The sequence below is a fragment of the Lipotes vexillifer genome, unplaced genomic scaffold (genome assembly GCF_000442215.2).
Source record: "Lipotes vexillifer unplaced genomic scaffold, Lipotes_vexillifer_v1.1 scaffold102, whole genome shotgun sequence".
NCBI classification, from domain to species: Eukaryota; Metazoa; Chordata; class Mammalia; order Artiodactyla; family Lipotidae; genus Lipotes; species Lipotes vexillifer.
The window spans coordinates 4,136,299-4,159,446 of record NW_006786541.1 but is presented as its reverse complement, the minus strand read 5'-3'; the positions used below and the strand labels follow the sequence as shown (position 1 = coordinate 4,159,446).

At 37.1% G+C, this 23,148-nt stretch overlaps 1 protein-coding gene across 2 annotated transcripts in view; it reads left to right on the top strand.

Moving 5' to 3' along the window:
* MINDY2 (MINDY lysine 48 deubiquitinase 2) overlaps positions 1 to 23,148 on the top strand; it is a 65,995-nt gene that overhangs the window by 5,555 nt on the left and 37,292 nt on the right. For both annotated transcript variants that reach the window (XM_007458901.1, XM_007458902.1), the window contains exons 2-3: positions 9,023 to 9,080; positions 20,298 to 20,362. In XM_007458901.1, the coding sequence (XP_007458963.1) occupies positions 9,023 to 9,080; positions 20,298 to 20,362 (123 nt within the window). The remainder of the gene's footprint in view (positions 1 to 9,022; positions 9,081 to 20,297; positions 20,363 to 23,148) is intronic.

Here is a 23,148-nt window from a genome sequence, read left to right as displayed (position 1 = left end):
TAATCTTTCATAAAACAATGCCATTTATAGGTTTGAGGGCTGTGGCCCAATTAATCAGTTGTGTTTATAAAAATCAAGTCAGAAGATATATAAAATATAAAATTTACTTTCTGATGTTATTGGCCTATGTTATAAATACTGAAGCAGAGTGATGGGTACTTGGAAGTTCATTATGCTGTTACTTTTTGGCTTTTCCATATGATTCAAATTTTGCATTATGAAACATTTTTAAAAGCTTCTGCCTTAATATTTTTATGTTTATGAAGGTATTACTTTAATAATAGAGGGAGTCCCTGCTTTGTCACACTTTTGTTTTCTTATAGAAAGAATATAGGTTCTAAGGCCCACATACTCAAAATATACATATATGTATATATACACATACACATATGTATATATACACATACACATATATATATATAACTTATACTGTACATTGTAATAGAAGACATATAGTATTGTAATATCTAATCATTATGTATCTAATTATTATGTAGCATTTTAGTGGAAGACTGAATGCACTATTCTGATTTAAGATGCTGGAAGCACATCCCCTCTCCTCCGTAGTCCTTTGGGTGGGAAATTGTTCCTCTTCTTTCTTTGCTTAGCAGGTGCTGAGATGATCTCCTACTCCACATCAAGGGAGGAACAGCAGGATTCTTAAGCAAGTTTGTTTACCTTAGGCTTGTTGTTCCAGACATTAAACCTAGAAAATATCAATATAAAATAAAAATTGATATATTTGATTCAGTAAAAAACAAAAAACTTAAGGTTAAAAAAAAGAAAAAGGACAAAAAGATACCCCTTACCCCAAAAAACTTCACCAGGAACTAAGTCAAGTCAAAACACACACTACAGGGGCTTCCCTGGTGGCGCAGTGCTTGAGAGTCCGCCTGCCGATGCAGGAGACGCGGGTTCGTGCCCCGTTTTGGGAAGATCCCACATGCCGCGGAGCGGCTGGGCCCGTGAGCCATGGCCACTGAGCCTGCGCGTCCGGAGCCTGTGCTCCGCAAATGGGAGAGGCCACAACAGTGAGAGGCCCGCATAACGCAAGAAAAAAAAAAAAAACACACACACACTACAAATTAAGGGAATTATCTGCTAGATTACTGTATGTGTCTAAGGGCTAATTTCTTAATTTACAGAGAGCCCTTATAAATTAGAAAGAAAAAGATGAGTGACCCAAGAGCAAAATGAGCAAAAGGCCATTAGCAGAAAATTCAGTGAAGTTCCAGTGGACATATCCTCTGTCTCATTATCACCTGCAGAGGGTGAGCTTCTTATCAGAAAGCTTTTGCTCTAGTTCTCCCTCCCTTCTTGATGACTTTTCTTTTCTCATACCGTTTCACAGATACCTCTTCTTACTTTTGACTAGGTTTTACCTTCTTTTTTTACTTCCTGACTCATAGGAATATTGCAACTGCACAAATTTTCTCATATTCCCCTTTTCCTAAAGTAGGCACAAAGCTCTTTTGAGGATTTCCAAGTGTATTACTTATAAAAATGGAAAAACAGATGGTGAGCTGAAGATTCCATTTTAGCCTCTGCCCACCCTGTTTGTTTTTTAATATAGATCCTGTAAGAAGAGATTAAAAACTTCACACAGTGGTAGAGTTTTGTTTACACAAAAGGTGCAAGCAACACTTCCGAGGCTTTCATTTCCAGTGTCTCCTAAGAATTAGGATTGGTGTAATATCTCTGGGTTTGTCAGATAAAGTGGATATGGGCAGATGATATTATGAATACTCCCTGTGGTGGTTGTCCTATTAGTGATGTCTTCATTTTCTCCTCTCCCTTTGCTATGAGTAGTCCTTCAGTGGAAAACCTTCCCATTCTCCTTCCATCCTTGTCTCTGTTAAGTCACAGGTGAAGGACATTTGAGCACAGGTGGTATCAGTAATCCTAGGGCTTTGAATAATAACAGTAAGTACTCAATTATTTTTATGTCCAGATACTATGCTAAGTATTCTACATGTATTATATGCAATTTCTCTCTTTTTTTTTTTGCGGTACGCGGGCCTCTCACCGTTGTGGCCTCTCCCATCGCAAGCACAGGCTCCGGACGCGCAGGCTCAGTGGCCATGGCTCACGGGCCTAGCCGCTCCGCGGCATGTGGGATCCTTCCGGACCGGGGCACGAACCCGTGTCCCCTGCATCGGCAGGCGGACTCTCAACCACTGCGCCACCAAGGAAGCCCCTATGCAATTTCTCTTTTAATTTTCTCAACCACATCATGAAATCCTTGTGTAGATATTGTTCCTATTTTACGTACATAGAAAATTGAGGTGCATAAAGTGTAAATAACTTACCCAAGGTAAGTTTATACCCACTCCAGAACCTGAGCTCTTACTTCAGGTATTTGGTTGGAAAGTTGAAATTCAAGTTAACAGTAAGCCTGGTGCACAATAGGCCTGGGACAAACCAGGGTGGAAGAAGAGCTAGTGATAAAGTCAGAGAAGCAGAAATAGACTTCACGATTCCTTAGAACAAATCCTGGGGATCTGTTCTTTGTACAGATTCCTTTTGTTTTTAGCCCCCTGTGTTTTATCCCATGTCCTCTCAATTATCTGACACTTCCAATTTCAGAGCCTTTCTTGAGTTCTGTGGTGAACGAGCTTGCCTTTACCATCAAAGTTTATTAAGTATTTTCTTTGATATTTTCAGTAGTTAAGTTTTCTCTCTCCTGCCACTACCCTAGTTCAGGCCACTTTCATCTCTCTCCTGGACTACTTTAGTAGCCTTTTAACTGTTCTCTTGTCTTATTCTCATCTGTCTTTCAAGCAATTAATATAAATGTTTCACTGTCACTTTTTCTTTGGGTATATTTTCAGCATGGTAAGCTTGCTGAGCTGCTTAAGTATAAGTCCAGTGAAATTTGAACTAAAGATGCCTTTTTTTTTAAAGCTGTATTTATTTATATTTATTTATTTATATAAATTTATTTATTTATTTATTTATTTTTGGCTGCCTTGGGTCTTCGTTGCTGCACGCGGGCTTTCTCTAGTTGTGGTGAGCGGGGGCTACTCCTCGTTGTGGTGTGCAGGCTTCTTATTGTGGCTTCTCGTTGCGGAGCACGGGCTCTAGGCGCGCTGGCTTCAGTAGTTGTGACTCGCTGGCTCTAGAGCGCAAGCTTAGTTGTGGTGCATGGGCTTAGTTGCTCCACAGCATGTGGGATCTTCCCAGACCAGGGCTGGAACCCGTGTCCCCTGCATTGGCAGGCGGATTCTTAACCACTGCACCACCAGGGAAGCCCCAAGATGTCTTCTTTTATTATACATCTTTTACTGGGAAAATTTGACTGGAAAAACATTCTTTATTGTTCTAAAACCTTTGAATTGAATATAAAATAGGACATTCTTGAAAATCTAATACATGTGAATATATCTGCAGTTTCTGATGGTTTTAAATAGTTGTAAATAGGCCTCGATATTACTCTGAGAATGGGGTCTAAGTTCTGATAAACATTGAGGGTAAAGGTGTTTCAAATTGGCCAAAGTTGAAAGTTGTCTCTTATTAAATTTTCCTGATTTGAAAAACTGATGGCATGTAGAAAGTCAGTTAGAGTTTTAGTGTTTTTAAGTACAGTAATTATTCTTAATAATAAATGAATATTACCTCTAAGAAATTAGAATATAAAGCATGATGTATAATAGCTTATAATACATGTTTATTTGCTGGAGCCAGAATTAAAGGCATGTTGAAAGGATCCTTAAGTTTTTTCACCCTTATTTTGAAAAAAGCTGCATTTAGTCTCTTTGATTCCCATTAATAATACTTATATTATAATTTCTTCACAATTTCAACTTTAAAAAATTACGAATACTATATGATTTGCCACATATTCAAAATCAGTGAATCTTGAACTGAGAAGAAATTTTTTTTTTTGGACGCGCTGTGCTGCTTGCAGGATCTTAGTTCCCCAACCAGGGATTGAACCCACACCCCCTGCAGTGGAAGTGCAGAGCCCTAACCATTGGACCACCAGGGAATTCCCAAGAAATTGTATTATTTAGTGATCCTTTTTACCACAAGTAATGCAAAAACAGACTACAGCACAGGAATCAAATAATTCACGGGCAAATTAAAAATATTTGTCTCCCGGGACTTCCCTGCATGGCACAGTGGTTAAGACTCCATGCTCCCAATGCAGGAGGCCCAGGTTCGATCTCTGGTCAGGGAACTAGATCCCACATGCATGCCACAACTAAGAAGCCTGCATGCTGCAACTAAGGAGCCTGTGAGCCGCAACTAAGGAGCCCCCCTGGTGCAACTAACTAACTAAATAGTAAAAAAAAAAAATTTTGTCTCCTGAGTTCCAACTCAACTTTCTGTTTGAATGTCAAACTAAATTTCACAGTTATGAAGCAGACATCATTTTCTTCTACAGACTTACCTTCCCTTACCAAATGTCTTATTTTTATTAAATGTATGGATCTTAAGTTTTAGAGTTCCCTGAGCCTTAGAGTCAACTTCAATTTTTCTTTTCCCATCATCCTTCACTTTTCACTGGTCACAAAGTTCTGTCAGTTCTTCATTTAAAATATATTTCACGGGACTTCCTTGGAGGTCCAGTGGTTAAGACTCTGTGCTTCCACTGCAGGGGGCACGGGTTTGATCCCTGGCTGGGGAACTAAGATTCCACATGCTGTGCGGCACAGCCAAAAAAAAATACACACGCACACACACACATATATATATATATATACATATATTTCAGATAACGTTTTATATAAGATTTCATTGAAAGAAAGTGTTGCTGTTTTTAGAAGTCTGTATATTAATTTGGTGTCCTGCAGTTTTTCCAGATTCATTGATGAGTTCTGGTAGCTTTTCGGTGGTGTCTTAAGGATTTTCTGTGTATAGCATGTCATCTGCAAACAGTGACAGTTTTACTTCTTTTCCAGTTTGGATTCCTTTCATTTCTTTTTCTTGTCTGGTTGCTGTGGTTAGGACTTCCAATACTATGTTGATTAAAAGTGGTAATGGGAATTTCCTGGTGGTCCAGGGGTTAGGAATCCCCACTTCCACTGCAGGGGGCACAGGTTCAATCCCTGGTCTGGGAACTAAGATCCTACAAGCCACACTGGGTGGCCAAAAAAAAAAAAACAAAAGCGATTGAGCATCCTTGTCTTGTTCCTGATCTGAGAGGAAATGGTGAAATGCTTTTCACCATTGAGTATGATGTTAGCTGTGGCCCTGTCATAAATGGTCTCTATTATGGTGAGGTATGTTTCCTCTATACCCACTTTGTTGAGAGTTTTTATCATAAATTGATGTTGAATTTTATTAAAAGCTTTTTTTGCATCTATTGAGATGATGATATGATTTTTTGTCAGTTTGTTAATGTGGTGTATCACATTGATTGATTGTTGCAGAGCACGGGCTCTAGGGTGTGCTGACTTCAGTAGTTGTGACATGCGGGCTCCAGAGCACAGGCTCAGTAGTTGTGGCACACGGGCTTAGTTGCTCCGCAGCATGTGGGATCTTCCCGGACCAGGGCTCGAACCCATGTTCCCTGCATTGGCAGGTGGATTCTTAACCACTGCGCCACCAGGGAAGCCCCAAACTGTATTTCTTGAGTACTTATTAATTGGTATTCTAATTAAACATTTAACAATGTTCTTTGGCTGGTCATTTTCATACTTACCATTAGCTATATAGACTGTTCCTTATTTCTTTGTTATTACTGGGTCCCCTGCATTTTTTTCCCCCCCTCTCCCCTATATCAAAATTATAGGTATCAGAATCTTGGCATATCACTTTTGAGATGTTTTACATTTCTGTTCAGGATATTAACACTTTAAGCAGGTTTTGTTATTTTTATTTTTGGTCTCTCGAGTCTGTTCTCAAGTACACGTCACTCTTCGAATGACTAAGAATTACAGAATAATTGGGCTGAATTAATGATGTTTTATCCTATAGTTGAATATATGGAGTTGTAGTAGCTATTTCCTTTTGTTAATTTAAATATTCTTTTGTTAATTTAAGTGTTTAATATTAAATATTTTATTTAAATATTAATTTTAATAGAAATCTAGTTAGAATAATAAAATATTTATAGGATAGGACATAATTTATTTTCCTAGATAATAAAAGCTTCATTTTATTTGGACTCTATTAATTTGAAACTGTGTGTGAATATGTACTGAGAGGTTTTGCTCAAATTTTAGGAAGAATATTTAAACTACTTAGAGTACCTTCCAGGTGTCCTTGAATACATTAATTTACTTGTAAACGATATGTTATAGATTATTACTAAAAGAGGACCATCTGAGAACCTAGGTCATACTTCATTTGTTTGTCTGTTTTTCATCATAAGATTTAAAATTTAGAGATTCAGACAGAATGCCACAATTTTAAATTCTGTATCCTTAGCTAACTTTCCCATAACCTGTTTTTTCTTTAATAGACTCTAAATAGACAAAGGAGAGAAAGTCTTAGGATCATTAACAAAATCTTCAGCATTTGCTTTTGTGGCGATGGTGGTAGAGGGAAGCAAAAAGAGAAGCAAGCATTCAGGAAGATCATTTTGTGGTTAAAAAAAATTAAGATCTGTTGATGGCTCCAAAGTATTAGTGGGAGGGAGGCAGACATTTCTTCACTATTATACTCTTTTGTCCCTAGCTTTAGTGAACATCCATAATATTTTGTTGGCCAAGATTCTCGGGAAGTGAATATACCACTCATTATGCTTGGGAATAGTTAAAATATTTGCGTATTTGTTGTCCCACTTCTAAAATCTCTATAAAGGTTGTCATTTCCTATTTCAAATGTTTGAAGCAAGACATGATAGGCAGTTGTTATTATTTGGAAATTTCAAGACTAAACCCTGAAATCATCTATTTGTAGAAATCTAGGATTGTAGAATGTATTTCCCAAATACATACACTTGTTAGTGCCTTGGTTTCTTATTGACAGTTTTATAGTGGGATTACTACATTGACCAAAAGAGGATAAGCTATTTGTTTATGGAATTTTCTGGTGAATATATTTCTGCACTGAATTTATCTGGAATAAAAGAATATATAGGTCTCATTTAAGAAGCATTGTTAGGTGAAAACTGGACTTTCAGAGTGGTCTGACAGTTATTCAGAATGTAAATATTCACAGTGTATATAAACTGCTGGTTTAAATATCAGACCTTCAAAGTGGTATTGAAACACCTTGATAAAATATTATCTAAAAGTAGTTAAAATCATCTAAAGCAGGGATCAACATACTTTTCCTGTAAAGGACCAGATAGTAAATATTTTAGGCTTTGTGGGCCTTATCGTCTCTGTTGCAAAGATTCAGCTCTGTTATTATAGTGCAAAAGCAGCCAAAGACAGTACATAAACAAATGAGAGTGACACCCAATACAACTTTATTTAGAAAAACAAGCAGGGGACTATAATTTGCCAATGAGTTTTAATTTGAAAAATATACTCTTTATGGGAACTCTCTGTACTTTCTGCTGAATTTTTCTGTAAACCTAAAACTTCTCCAAAAAAAAAAGTCTATTACAATTTCTGGGACTTCCCTGGTGGTCCAGGTGTTAAGACTCTGCGCTTCCACTGCAGGGGGCGTGGATTCTATCCCTGGTCGGGGAACTGAGATCTCGCATGCCATGCGGCGCAGCCAAAAAAAAAAAAAAAAAGTCTATTACAATTTTAAAAAGTGTCCTAGAAAATAAGAATAATTTAGAAACAAGTAATGATCAAAACCTCCATGGCAACTCTTGGTTTTCACTGAGTGATAAAGCCACTGGATGACTAACTCATAAGTACCAACTGTCATGTATGCTTTCAGAGGGTCTAAAACTGTTTTGTTTTACAGGGATCTTTTTTAGCACTTACTTTATTCATTGATTAAAAAAAAAATTGTGACATACTGTTACTACATTTGGTAACATAAAGATCCAGAGCACCTTCTTCAACACTTGTTGTTGGAGAAATTGCTGATTTAAATGATCCTGAAATAGTAATTCCTGAGGAATTTTTAATTATGCTGCTATTCTGTCATTGCTATGTTAATTATTTTGTTCGAGTTTGCATCCTACAGTACTTATTTTTCTTCCATGAATATACCAAGGAGTATGCTTTTCAATAAGTCAGCTAAAGTATTTACAATCATTGGCTGTAATATCTGTGTAATTCATCTGATAATTCATTTGAAAAATTCATTTAGACTGTGTTGCAGCTGACATAACTTTTGAAACTTAAATATGACTATAACGTATATATCTACTTTTAACCTTTTTATTGTGACATATAGTGCATACAGAAAAGTACATAAAACAGAGATGTCCAGTTTAACAAGTTATCGTAAAGCAAACAGTGGAACTACCATGCAAGTCAAGATATAGAGCATTGCCAGCACCCCAGAGGCCTCTTACATGTCCTGTTACAACTATAACTCCTTCTCTTATCCCTAGGGTTAACCACCATTCTAATTTTTATAGTACCCATTTTCTTTTCTTTATACATGTACAGCTCTAAACAGTAAAGTTTAATTTTGCCTGTTTTTAAATTTTACAGGTTGACTCATATAGTATGAATCCTTCAGTTTATGACCATCCTTTATACTGTATCCATTTTAGCTCCTCAACAAAAAAAAATGGCCCAGGTAGACTGAAGTAATGGAATATTGACCTGTGTTAAGCCTGTCTTCAGTAAAACTGCTGCATGGGTGACCTGTCAAAACATGTTCAGTGCCTCTTCCTGCCCTTAAACTGTATTTTCTATCCTGCAGGACACTGCTGCAGGTGCATAATGACAATCAGGATGGGTGACGAAAGGCATAGCACTTGGCTCTGAAAATAGATTTCTCATTGACTCTCTGAGATCTTGTATCACCCTGTAAATTTTATGGTGATAGGATTGGCTTTGTTGTATTAAAGATTAGTTACAAAGATTTTTAAATGTGAGTGTTGTATGCCTATAGTAGATACATATAATACACATACATACTTGTGTTTCTGACTGAAGAAACACTTTAATTATCTAAAACATTTGATTTTATAGAAAAATACTTTGTTTTTCAGGTGAAACTTCCACCGATGATGGAAATCATAACTGCTGAACAGCTGATGGAATATTTAGGTTAGTGTTGAAAAGTGAATGATTTTTATATCTCTTTCAAAATAAATCAAAGTTTTCAAAGCTAATATATTACCACATTTCACCTTTTTGAGGCTATTTTTAAGTTATAATTTTTAATCTCTTAATTAAAAAATTTTATCAGTATGTTTCTGTTATTGGATGCCTTCTTTCTGACCAGCATTAAAATTCTTTAATATAAATAAAGAGACTAGTGACATCTAGAAAACAACAAGGTACATATTAATTCCAATAAACTACAGAATGGGAAGTGGCACAAAAACTCTAACATTGAATGTAGGTAGTGTTTTAAAATATTGAGTAGACTTGAATTAAAACCCAGGAGGTGATTTAGAGCAGTGCTACCCAAAATATGATTCATGGACCTCTGTCAGTCTATAAAATGTTAGTTACCAGTCTGCAGTGAAATAGAGGCTTATACTAGAGTGTAAAACATTTTAGTCCATCTGAAATTTTTTGATAGCCAATTTTTCTTGATGAAGGAAGCAGTGTATTGAATTGCATTCTTATGCAAGATTCTTATTTCAAAACAGACCGTACTACACAGTTTGCAGACCAGTTGCTTTGAGTAGAACTTGTTTACAGAGCAGGTTGTTGTATATCATCCTGCGGTCTTTTACAATTTAGCAAATAAGAATTTATATATTTATTACCAAATTGGAAATCTTAATCCATATTCTTACAGTTGTTTAGTAATTAAATTTTTATTTTAAAAAATTTTATTAGCTGATTAGTTTATTTATGCCATTCCAGACAACTAGCTAACTGATTTTTTTTTTGTGAGGTGTAGGTTTAGTGAAGTAATTGAGATTAGAGCTTTTGGAAGACGTTTTTCTTTCTTTTTTTTTTTTTTTGTTTGTGGTACGCGGGCCTCTCACTGTTGTGGCCTCTGTCGTTGCGGAGCACAGGCTCCGGACGCGCAGGCTCAGCGGCTATGGCTCATGGGCCTAGCCGCTCTGCGGCATGTGGGATCTTCCCGGACCAGGGCGCGAACCCGTGTCCCCTGCATCGGCAGGCGGACTCTCAACCACTGCGCCACCAGGGAAGCCCTGGAAGACCTTTTTCTTTATATAATTAATGTCATTTAATCCCACTCACTGGCTAGGGAACCTCATAGTTAAGTGTAGATTACTTTCAATATCTAGATGTCTGGAAATAGAATTTCTATTTAAACCTCTTTTACTCTAGCTTGGTGATTCTTAAACTTTGTGATTTCTAAATTATATTTCATGGAAAAGGCTGAAATATGCTTAGTGCTTTTGATGAACAGCCAGTATGACTGCCAAGGACTGCAAAGGGGAAGTATTAGGAGATGAGATTAGAGATAATGGGATCATATCGTACAGTATCCTAGGCTATTATAGCAACTTTGACTTTTGCTGTGGGTGATTGGGAAGCCATTAAAGGAGTTTGAACAGAGGACTAATGATCTGACTTTGAGTTTAACAAGAATTCTCTGGCTGTTAGGTTGAAAATAGAACTTAGTGGTGTAAAGGCAGAAGCAGGGAGATTGGTTAGCAAGCTGTGGAAACTGGCAAAAGATGGTGGTGGCTTCAAGCAGGGTAGTAGAAGTGGAGATTATAAAATATGGTCAGATTCTGAATATAGAGCTGACAGAATTTGCCGATCAGTTGAATGTGGAGTGAGAGTGAAGTCAAGGGTTACCCCATGATTTTTGGTTTGAACAACTGGAAGGACAGAGTTAACGTCAACTGAAACAAGAAAAAATGGAAGGAACATGTTTAGGGAGGAATATCAGGATTTTGGTTTTGGGATGTTTATTGGCATTCAAGTGGAGATATCAGGGAGGCAGTGGGATATATAAATGTAGAGTCTAGAGGAGAGGTTTCAATCAGTGCTGTACAGTAAAACTTTGTGCTGTCTAGTTTCATAGCCACTAGGCACATGTGACTCTTGATATCTTAAAATATAGCTGATGTGACTGAGGAACTGAATATTAAATTAAATTAAAATTAAATTAAATTTTTATTAATTAATTAAATTTAAATTTATATAGCCACATGTCACTACTAGTTATTTTATTGGACAGCACAGATCTAACCTGTAAATACACATTTGGGAACAGATAACATATATAAATGACAGTTATACTGAGTCACAAATAATATGAATGTAGATAGAGAAGCGAAGAGATCAGTAGACTGAATCTTGGATGTGCCAGTGATTAGAAGCTGAGGAAGAAGAAGAATGGGTAGAAGTTCAACTATATAGAAGAAAAGCCAAAGACTAATTTCCTAGAATCTAAATGGAGAGTTTCAATGAAGAGTTTGAGATTAGTTGAATCAAATGCTGCTAATAGGCCACGCAGGATGAAAATTGACCATTGATTGAGCCATAAGGAGGTAATTGGTAACTTCAGCGAGTCCACAGGATAAAAACCTGACTGGAGTGGGCACAGGGGAAAATTAGAAGCCCTTATATATTGTACATAGCCAGTAGGAATGTAACATAATGAAGCTACTGTGGAAAACAGTTTGTAACTTCCTTAGAAAGCTAAATATAGAATTACCTATGATCCTACAACTTTACCCAAGAGAAGTAAAAATACATGTTCACACAAAAACTTGTACAGGAATGTTCATAGCAGCATTATAATAATAGCCTAAAAGTGGAAACAACCCAGATAGCCATAAACTGATGACTGGATAAACTGTGTTATATCCACATAGTGAAACATTATTCAGCCATAAAAAGGAATGTATTGATACATGCTGTAATATGGATAAACCTTAAAGACATTATGCTAAGTTAAAGAAGCCAAGTCACAAAATACCACTTATTATATGATTCCATTTATATCAAATGTCCAGAATAGGCAAATTTAGAGACAGAAAGTAGATTAGTGGTTGCTTAGGACTTGGGAATATACGGGGGAAATAGAGATTGACTGCTAATGGGTATAGAGTTTCTTTAAGGGGAGACCAAAATGTTCTAAAATTAGATCATGATGATAATTTCACAATGCTATGAATATACTTTAAAAACATTGAATTGTACACCTTAAATGGGTTAATTATATGGTATGTGAATTACATTTCTATAAAGCTGTTTTTAAAAAGAGAAAATTGAAGGAAAGGAATTGAAAAGAGTATTTTAGACAAATAGAAGACTTAGTCTTAGGCAGTACAGATACTTTATCCTTAGCAATAGGAGGGAAGATAGAATGTATTAAAAATAGATGCAGGTAGGTGGACAGATGTGGGTGTGGTAACTTATAGAAGGTCTTTTGAGTGCTTCTATTTTCTCAGTGAAACAGGAAACCAGGTCATCAGCTGAGAGTGAAGATGAAGGAGGAGTTGTTGAAGATGAGAAGGTATAAAATAGTTGCCTAGACAAGTTGGAGGTGAATGGGGAGATGAAGTATTATTCCTGGGCATTACCACTGGGATTAGTGAGACCAGCCAACGTTGGCAGTATGATTTCTTCAGTCACACTCAGCTGCATGAGTATAGGCCTGAATAGTGGAGGAGCAGGATTTAACCAGAGCTGGGTTTTTACCAAGTGAGTATGTTGAAGAAAGAGTCTAGGAAATTGAAGGTATGTGTAGAGAGTGGTTATAATGATGAACTATGATAGTTAAGTTGCATAAAGAGGAAATGAGGATATAAATATGTTGAAGAAAAATGTGAGGGGATTTAGTGGATTGTAGGCCCTGATACAGCTGAAGAATTTTTGGAGCCTGGTAATAACAAAGCTGTATGATCATAGGGAATGAGTTTCTGAGAAAAGGTGGAATATAAGATTCTTGTTGGAAAAGAGGCAAGGAACAGAAAGTCCAGGGTATTAGATGGGTCATCTCTATGAGTATTGAAATTATCAAAAATTATGGCAGGATTTGTGTCATAGAGAGGTAGTGAGCTAGGAATGAGGCAGATTGACCTGAAAGTTGGTAGAGAACTATAACCAGGTGGGTGGATAATGGGTAGTATTATATGATAGCATGAGTTTTAAAAGTGAGGAGTTTTAGGGAGGAGGGAGAGAAAGAATGACCCTAAGGAGCAAGTAGATCCACCTCCAGGCTCACCGGTAAAGAAGCATGAGAGAGAAAAGACATCACTTGAGAGGGCTGCAGTGTCATCAAGGCAGAGCCAAATTTCATTTAGGCAGAAGATGAAGGAAACATTAAGAAAAGAAAATACTTAGAAGATTTGAGAGACCCTGAGTTCCAGAGGACACTGAAATTCAAGATAGGAGTTTAGGAGTCGTTAGTATAAAAATGGTATTTAAATCTGTGGAAATTGATGAGATCGTTAAGAGAGAAAATATAAAGAGAGAAGAGACATGGGTCCAGGATCATCCCCTAAAGTTTCCCAGCATGCACAGTTTGGGTAGAGCAGTGTTTCTCCACCTTTTTTTCAGTATTGCCCCGCTAAGGAGCCTTTGTAGACATCTTTGTCCTAATCACTCACTCCAGGAAATTTTAATGCCACAGATAATACTGTATGTCTCTTCATGTTCTGTGGCCCTTTGAAGGCCACAAACCATTATAATATCTAAGATACTTTTGTCCCTACCCTCCAAGAATCAGTTTTTGCCCCCTTGGTGGTAACATCGCCCCTGCTGAAATGCATGGGTTAGAGCAGCAGTCCCCAAACTTTTTGGCACCAGGGACAGGTTTTGTAGAAGACAATTTTTCCAGGGACGGGGTCGGGGTCGGGGGAGGGATGGTTCAGGCAGTAACGCACATTTCCCCGAGGGGGGGGGGGGGAGGGGGAGTTTCAGCAGGCGCGACGTTTAATATACTGGGCTAAATAAAATATATTATTAATTTTACTTCTTTTTACTTTTTTTAATGTGGCTACTAAAAATTTAAAGTTACATATGGGCTTGCATTTGTGGCTTGCATTATATTTCTGTTGGACAGTGCTAACCTTAAACTGTGCTGCCACTCCACAGCTTCTTATGTCATCCTGGCTCTGCTGTCTGTGCTATCATAGACCGATGCCATTTACCCAACCTCTTGCTTGCTAGTTATTACCATCACTCTACTTGCCTTTTTCTATTCTACCTTCTGAGGCAAAATGAGCTCTTTTGTTGTCAGTTCCCATAGCTAAAGAATGCATTTGTAATGGCAGAGACCCATGAGCAGAGGCAGAGGGCGTATGAATAGAGGTACTAATAGTATAAAAGGGTAAGATTGGAGTGGAAATAAAAGCATCATAAATTATAATATCTCTTCATTTTACAGATGAGGTAACCAAAGCTCAGAAAGATTAAATTATGTGTTCTCTCCATCTAGGCACCTTCTAATATGATTTTTAAAATGCTGAAAGGCTAGTATTCTCAAAAGTATATCCCTTCTCCCTTTCCACCACTCAAGTGTTTTTGATAGTATTTTAAATTCCTACTACTTGTCTCTTCCTTTTTTTTTTCTTTTTCTTATCCAGCAAATATTTACTGATTATGTACTGTGTGGACAAGTTATTTGGAGGTGTCAACAATACAGTCAATGTGGCTTGCATAAATGTACTAAGAAAATGTTAGCATGGTATTTTTCTTGGAAAGAAAATAACTGGTGCATCTTGGTATCTTAAATTTATCTAACTGTTAGATTTTAAAAATCCCTGAGAGAGCAGGACATAGAGTAGAGAATTTTTTAAATTATAGAGAAAAAGAAAAATTGACAAAGTAATATTTAGATTTAGGGTAGCTAAAGAGGTTTGGAAGTCCTGGGCGAGGAGACTCATCTACAGGGACAGCATGAAAGTAATATGATCCTAATGGGAGGTGGGAGAGAAGTGAGCAAGAATAATGTGAGAAGAGAGATTCTGAAAACTCTGCCTTACCAAAAGTAAACTTTATTTAAAGCCAATCCGGCCAAAACAAATTGTTTAATTTTCTAAGCTATTTGGATTTTGTTCTCTTGAGATTACTCCAGTTCTCTGGGCGAACCAGAGATACTTTTTCATTAATAAGCAAACACTAGTAGAAAGACTGTAAAGAAACCATTAAAGGTTTCCTAGGTTTTTCAAAGGTTAGAGGAGGAGGGAATTTTAATTTGGAAATTTCTGTTACTGGAGTATTAGAACAGGGTCAAACATGGGCATGGCTTGTTGGAGGGCTTTGGCCTCAAGAAAGCAACATGAAAGCTCCTAGTGAGTGCTAGGAGGTCTAATAAAGTGGGGAAGAAGTGTAGGTGGAAGGCAGAAAATGGTTAGGAAGATGAGGTAAAAAAGCACAACACAAACTAGAATATACACTATGATTTTAACCATCCAAGACAGTTTGTATGATGGTGAGACTAGCATCGTATTATAGTAAGGAAAATAGTTGTTAGGATGATGGTGCTGTCTGACTTTTTAAAAGGTAATTTATTTTACCTTTTGAACATAAATACTATAAAAGGAGGTCAATGTTGAAGCATTTTAATTTTGCCCACAGTTGTGTCTTCTCTTTTCCAAATGCTCACCTGGGATAAGTTACCTACTACCTACTGCCAAACCCTCTCTTCCTTTTTTGGCCTAATGTGGCTGTCAGGTTTTTGTTTCTTAATTTCTGTTTGTCTGAAATATCCCATTAATAGCAAAGTCTTATGGATTCTTTCTTTGAAATTCTTTCCTCTCTCTGTATACTGGTACTTCGGAATGTGATTTATTGCAAGCTCTTTTGTTTCCTCTGCTCTCCAAATTAGCCTACATATCAGTGTTATCTTCTTAAAGCACCAGTTTCATCCTTCACTTGTCTACTTAAAAACAGAAAGATTCCCTTATGATCTTTCATAAGCAGCCAAACTTACTGATGTATTATTCATGATTTTCTATAATCTGATCAAGGTTACCCATCCAGCCATATTTCCCACCACTCTGTAACATAAATCTTATGTATAAACCTCCTTATAAACTGCTCATATAGCAAGATGTTTCTTATATTTGCTTTTCCCCTCATTCATTCTCCCTCAAAGAATGCTTTTTCCCCTCACTGCCTTGGCAGGTTCTGCCGATTTTTCTGAATCTGCTTTAGATACTACCCCCTACAAAGGATATTTCTAAGTGCTACAGGCTTTATCAATATTTCTTTTCAAAATCACTTGGTACTTAAGGCCTTTATTACATTTTACACTCTATTATACCTTATTGTTATTTTATTCTGTTCCCTGTATGTTCTTTGCCCAACCAAATTATTAGTTTTTTAAGGGAAACGCTCATTTCCAAACACGTTAACCTGTTGCTAAACACGGAATAGACTTTCAATAAATGCTGTTTTTTAAAAAATGTTTTATTTATTTATTTATTTGGCTGCATCAGGTCTTAGTTGCAGCACGCAGGATCTTTGTTGCGGCATGTGGGATCTTTTTTTTGCAGCGCACGGGCTCTTCACTGCGGCGCACGGGCTCCAGGGCACGCAGGCTCAGTAGTTGGCAGTGTGTGAGCTCTCTAGTTGTGGCACGTGGGCTCCAGAGCCCATGGGCTCAGTAGTTGCAGCATGAGTGCTCTCTAGTTGTGGTGTGCAGACTCTAGAGTGTGCAGGCTCAGTAGTCGTGGCGTGTTGTTTTAGTTGCCCCACAGCATGTGGGAATTTAGTTCCCTGACCAGGGATTGAACCTGCATCCCCTTCATTGGAAGGCAGATTCTTAACCACTGGGCCACCAGGGAAGTCCCTCAATAAATATTTTTGATTGAAGTAGTATTGTTGACCAATTTTGTTATAAAGGTTAGATAAGCTAGACAGAATTCTTAAGAGATGATTTATTTACATATCTAAAACTGAAAGATGCTCCCTTAAAAACTCAAAATCAGTCTTTTAAAAATATCTAATTATTACAAACTTTCCTAAAAATACAGATGTCTGTTGCTTCATATCACCCCAAAATTTAGTCACTTAGAACAATGAACGTTTATTATCACACAGTATCTGTAGGTCAGGAATCTGGGTGTGGCTAAGTGACTCTGGCTTAAGGTCTCTCATTAGGTTGCAGTCAGTGTGTCAGTTGGGGCTGCAGTCTTATCTCCAGGCTCAACTGAGGAAGATCAGCTTCCAAGCTTACTCACTTGGTTGTTGGCAGGATTCAGTTCCTCACAGGTTGTGGGACTGAGGTTCTCAGTTCCTCATTGACTGTGGCTCTCTGTGGCTCTCTCTCTAGAGGCTTCCTTCAATTCCTTGCCATGGGCATCTCCAAAAGGCAGCTCAGAACATGGCAGGTGGCATTCCTCAGAGTGAGCAAATGAGAAAGCACCATGACAAACGACACAATATTTTCTTTTATAATTTTGTAAGTGACATTTCATTAATTCTGTTGTATTTGATTCACTAGAAGTGAATCCAGTCCACACCCCAGGGGAAGGTGATTATACAAAGGAATGAATGCCAGGCTATAGGGCTCATTGAGGTCCATCAAAGAGGCTGCCTCCCTTAGTCAGGCCATTCTTCTCTTGTCTGAAGATCTTTTCTGACCTCAGGAAAAGAGAAGTTGCTTATCTGAGTCTTTCCCAATAATTTTTCTATTCTTAGCACCTAAGCTTTAATCTATGATAGCATATCTAGGGTCATTTAGTATTGAATTATGTAATGTTCTGCATCCTGACCCTATTAAAGCTGTAGGAAAGCATACACTACAGTCTTTTATCAGGATAAATACAGAGCTTAAATAAGATATAGGATACCAGTATAGCAAATATGTTCTCAATTATTTGAATAAATAATGTATATAATTTACTCAAAGTGTAGTTTTCAGTTAAATGCTATACTAAAACCTCAACATGTAAATATACAATGTGCCATGTATAGTAAGGATTCAAAAATATTTGTTAAATACACTTGCTTATATATTTCTGTGAATGAATTAATTTAGTGATTTAGAATTCCTGTACCTATGGTGGAATAAAATTGTTATCAGTTAGATTTTGCCATCTGAAAGTTCTAAATAAAAGCAAAAATAATAATATATTGATGTTCATAGGAATTCTTTATTTTCAGAGTTGGAGAGATTAAAAGAATACTTTTTTAAAAACTTATTTATTTATTTATTTATCTTTGGCTGTGTTGGGTCTTCGTTGCTGCGCGCAGCTTTCTCTAGTTGTAGCAAGCAGGGGCTATTCTTTGTTGTGGTGCATGGGCTTCTCATTTGCGGAGGCTTCTCTTGTTGCAGAGCACAGGCTCTAAGCGCATGGGCTTCAGTAGTTGTGGCTCGTCGGCTTAGTAGTTGCAGCTCACGAGCTCTAGAGCGCAGGCTGAGTAGTTGTGGTGCATGGGCTTAGTTGCTCCTTGGCATGTGGGGTCTTCCCGGACCAGGGCTCGAACCCATGTCCCCTGCACTGGCAGGCGGATTCTTAACCACTGTGCCACCAGGGAAGTCCCTAAAAGAATACTTAATGCAGTCTTTAGAAGTTTATTTTGAATTTGAAAATAAAAGTTAATAAAACAGTTTATCAACTTAGTGATTTGGGAGGCTGGCTGAGAAGTTAGTTCCATGTATCACTGTTTATATCAAAATTAATTCCAGATAAATTAAAGATTTAAATGTAAAAAAAGACAAACATAAAATTACATGAAGAAAGTATATGTGAATGTTTGTATACTCTGAAGAGGTGAAAATCTTTCTAACATGACATCAAACCCATCAAACCCAGAAGCTACAGTAGAAGAATTTGACTATACTGAAATTAAATATTTCTGTATGGTGAAAAGTAGGCAAAAAACATCACCATAAAGTCAGAAGCCATTATGGGGAAAAAAAAATTTACCATGTATAACAGGAAATGTTCTAATTCCTCTGACTGAAAAAGAGCTTTTATGTGGTTCAGTAAAAAAAAAATTATACTTGTATAGGCAGGCAATTCAAAGAAAAGTATATATAATTAATACATAGTTAAAAAGGCAAAACATGGATAAAAATTTACTGCATATATTAAAATGATGCTACATATATTTAAAAGGTATCACGTATACTAAAAGTCATTTATAGGGGCTTCCCTGGTAGCACAGTGGTTAAGAATCCACCTGCCAATGCAGGGAACACGGGTTCCAGGGAACACGGGTTCGAGCCCTGGGCTGGGAAGATCCCACATGCCGCGGAGCAACTAAGCCCACGTGCCCAACTACTGAGCCGGCACTCTAGAGGCCACGAGTCACAACTACTGAGCCCGTATGCCACAACTAATGAAGCCTGCATGCCTAGAGCCTGTGCTCTGCAACAATAGAAGCCACCACAATAAGGAGGCCGTGCACCGCAACGAAGAGTAGCCCCCGCTTGCTGCAACTAGAGGAAGCCCGCGTGCAGCAACAAAGACCCAATGCAGCCAAAAATAAATAAGTAAATAAATTTATTTTTTAAAAAGTCATTTATATATTAAAATGGTGATACCAAGTGAAAATACATATATAAAAATATATCAGGGCTTCCCTGGTGGCACAGTGGTTGAGAGTCCGCCTGCCGATGCAGGGGACACGGATTCGTGCCCCGGTCCGGGAAGATCCCACATGCCGCGGAGCGGCTGGGCCCGTGAGCCATGGCCGCTGAGCCTGCGCATCTGGAGCCTGCGCTCCGCAACGGGAGAGGCCACAACAGTGAGAGGCCCGTGTACCACAAAAAAAAAAAAAAAAATCAATTTGGGGGAAGTATAGTTGCTTTACAATATTATATTAGTTTCAGGTGTACAGCATAGTGATTCAGTATTTTTACAGATTATACTCCATTAAAAGCTATTACAAGATAATGGCTATAATTCCCTGTGCTATACAATATATTCTTGTTGCTTATCTATTTTATACATAGTAGTTTGTATCTCAATTCCATACCCCTTTCTTGCCTCTCTCTCTCCCCTCTCCTCATCGGTAACCACTAAGATGCCAATTTTTTAAATGCAAAAAAAAATGTTTGCTTACTTCTAAGAATGACAAACATTTAGAAGACAGATGACACCCATTCTTGGAAAGGTATTGGGGTAATAGTTATCTTGCTGATAGCAGTGAAACTTGGTAAAAACCTTTTAGAGCTTTATTGTAGTGACATGGAAAGATGCTTATATATAAAGAGGAGGAAAAAGAAAGTTCAAAACATAGGATGTACACTGAAAAAAATATGTGAGACCTTAGCTAACAGTTAACATTGATTTTCTCTGAATGGGGGGGTAAATATTTTTATATTACCTATTGCTACAATTTTTAGTTAAAATATATTACCTTTGTAATTAGATAAAAAGTAATATTTTTAAAAGGCAACTTTACCATTTCTTTTTACAGGAGATTACATGCTTGATACAAAGCCAAAAGAAATTTCAGAAATTCAGCGTTTAAACTATGAGCAGGTAATAGATACAATTTTTGTTATATTAAGATAGTTAATTTTTACTTATGGATATATTCATTGGTCTCTATCAGTGGCTTTTCTTTTTTTTTTGAATTTTTGAATTTTATTTATTTTTTTATACAGCAGGTTCTTATTAGTTATCTATTTCATACATATTAGTATATATATGTCAATCCCAATCTCCCAATTCATCACACCACCACCCCACCCCACCCCCACCACTTTCCCCCCTTGGTGTCCATACGTTTGTTCTCTACATCTGTGTCTCTATTTCTGCCTTGCAAACCAGTTCATCTGTACCATTTTTATAGGTTCCAGATATATGCATTAATATATGATATTTGTTTTTCTCTTTCCAACTTACTTCACTCTGTATGACATTCTCTAGATCCATCCACGTCTCTACAAATGACCCAACTTTGTTCCTTTTTATGGCTGAGTAATATTCCATTGTATATATATATATATATACCACATCTTCTTTATCCATTCGTCTGTCGATGGGCATTTAGGTTGCTTCCATGACCTGGCTATTGTAAATAGTGCTGCAGTGAACATTGGGATGCATGTGTCTTTTGAATTATGGTTTTCTCTGGGTATATGCCCAGTAGTGGGATTGCTGGGTCATATGGTAATTCTATTTTTAGTTTTTTAAGGAACCTCCATACTGTTCTCCAAAGTGGCTGTATCAATTTACATTCCCACCAGCAGTACAAGAGGGTTCCCTTTTCTCCACACCCTCTCCAGCATTTCTTGTTTGTAGATTTTCTGTTGATGCCCATTCTAATTGGTGTGAGGTGATACCTCATTGTAGTTTTAATTTGCGTTTCTCTAATAATTAGTGATGTTGAGCAGCTTTTTATGTGCTTCTTGGCCATCTGTATGTCTTCTTTGGAGAAATGTCTAGGTCTTCTGCCCATTTTTTGATTGGGTTGTTTGTCTTTTTAATATTGAGCTACATGAGCTGTTTATATATTTTGGAGATTAATCTCCCATGCTGAAGGTTGTCTTTTTGTCTTGTTTGTGGTTTGCTTTGCTTTACAAAGCTCTTAAGTCTCATTAGGTCCCATTTGTTTATTTTTATTTCCATTACTCTAGGAGGTGGATCAAAAAAGATCTTGCTGTGATTTATGTCAAAGAGTGTTCTTCCTATGTTTTCCTCTAAGACTTTTATAGTGTCTGGCCTTACATTTAGGTCTTTAATCCATTTTGAGTTTATTTTTGTGTATGGTGTTAGGGAGTGTTCTAATTTCATTCTTTTACATGTAGCTGTCCTGTTTTCCCAACACCACTTATTGAAGAGACTGTCTTTTCTCCATTGTACATCCTGGCCTGCTTTGTCATAGATTAGTTGACTATAGGTGTGTGGGTTTATCTTTGGGCTTTGTATCCTGTTCCATTGATCTATATTTCTGTTTTTGTGCCAGTACCATATTGTCTTGATTATTGTAGCTTTGTAGTATAGTCTGAATTCAGGGAGTCTGATTCCTCCAGCTCCACTTTTTTCCCTCAAGACTGCTTTGGCTATTCAGAGTCTTTTGTGTCTCCATACAAATTTTAAGACTTTTTGTTCTAGTTCTGTAAAAAATGCCATTGGTGATTTGATAGGGATTGCATTGAATCTGTAGATTGCTTTGGGTAGTATAGTTATTTTAACAATATTGATTCTTCCAGTCCAAGAACATGGTATATCTCTCCATCTGTTTGTGTCATCCTTTTAAAAAAAATTTTTTTTTAATATATCAGGTTCTTATTGGTTATCCATTTTATACATATTAGTGTATATATGTCAATCCCAGCTGCTTTTGCTGCATCCCATAGGTTTTGGATCATCATGTTTTCATTGTAATTTGTTTGTAGATATTTATTGATTTCCTCTTTAATTTCTTCAGTGATCTCTTAGTTATTTAGTAACGTATTGTTTACCCTCCATGTGTTTGTGTTTTTTATGGTTTCTTTTGCTGTAATTGATTTCTAATCTCATAGTGTTGTGGTCGGAAAAGATGCATGATATGATTTCAATTTTCTTAAATTATCAAGGCTTGATTTGTGACCCACAGTGTGATCAATCCTGGAGAATGTTCCATGTGCACTTGAGAAGAAAGTGTAATCTGCTATTTTTGGAAGGAATGTCCTATAAATATCAATTAAATCTATATGGTCCATTGTGTCATTTAAAGCTTGTGTTTCCTTATTAATTTTCTGTTGGGATGATCTGTCCACTGGTGTAAGTGAGGTGTTAAAAGTCCCCCACTATTATTGTGTTACTGTCGATTTCCTCTTTTATAGCTGTTAGCAGTTGCCTTACGTATTGAGGTGCTCCTGTGTTGGGTGCATATATATTTATAATTGTTATATTTTCTTCTTGGATTGATCCCTTGATCACTATGTAGTGTCCTTCCTTGTCTCCTGTAACATTCTTTATTTTAAAGTCTATTTTATCTGATATAACTATTGCTACTCCAGCTTTCTTTTGATTTCCATTTGCATGGAATATCTTTTTCCATCCCCTCACTTTCAGTCTGTATGTGTCCCTAGGTCTGAAGTGGGTCTCTTGTAGACAGCATATATATGGGTCTTGTTTTTGTATACATTCAGCGAGCCTGTGTCTTTTGGTTGGAGCATTTAATCCATTCACGTTTAAGGTAATTATTGATATCTATGCTCCTTTACTATTTTCTTAATTGTTTTGGGTTTGTTTTTGTAGGTCGTTTTCTTCTCTTGTGTTTCCCACTTAGAGAAGTTCCTTTAGCATTTGTTGTAGAGCTGGTTTGGTGGTGCTGA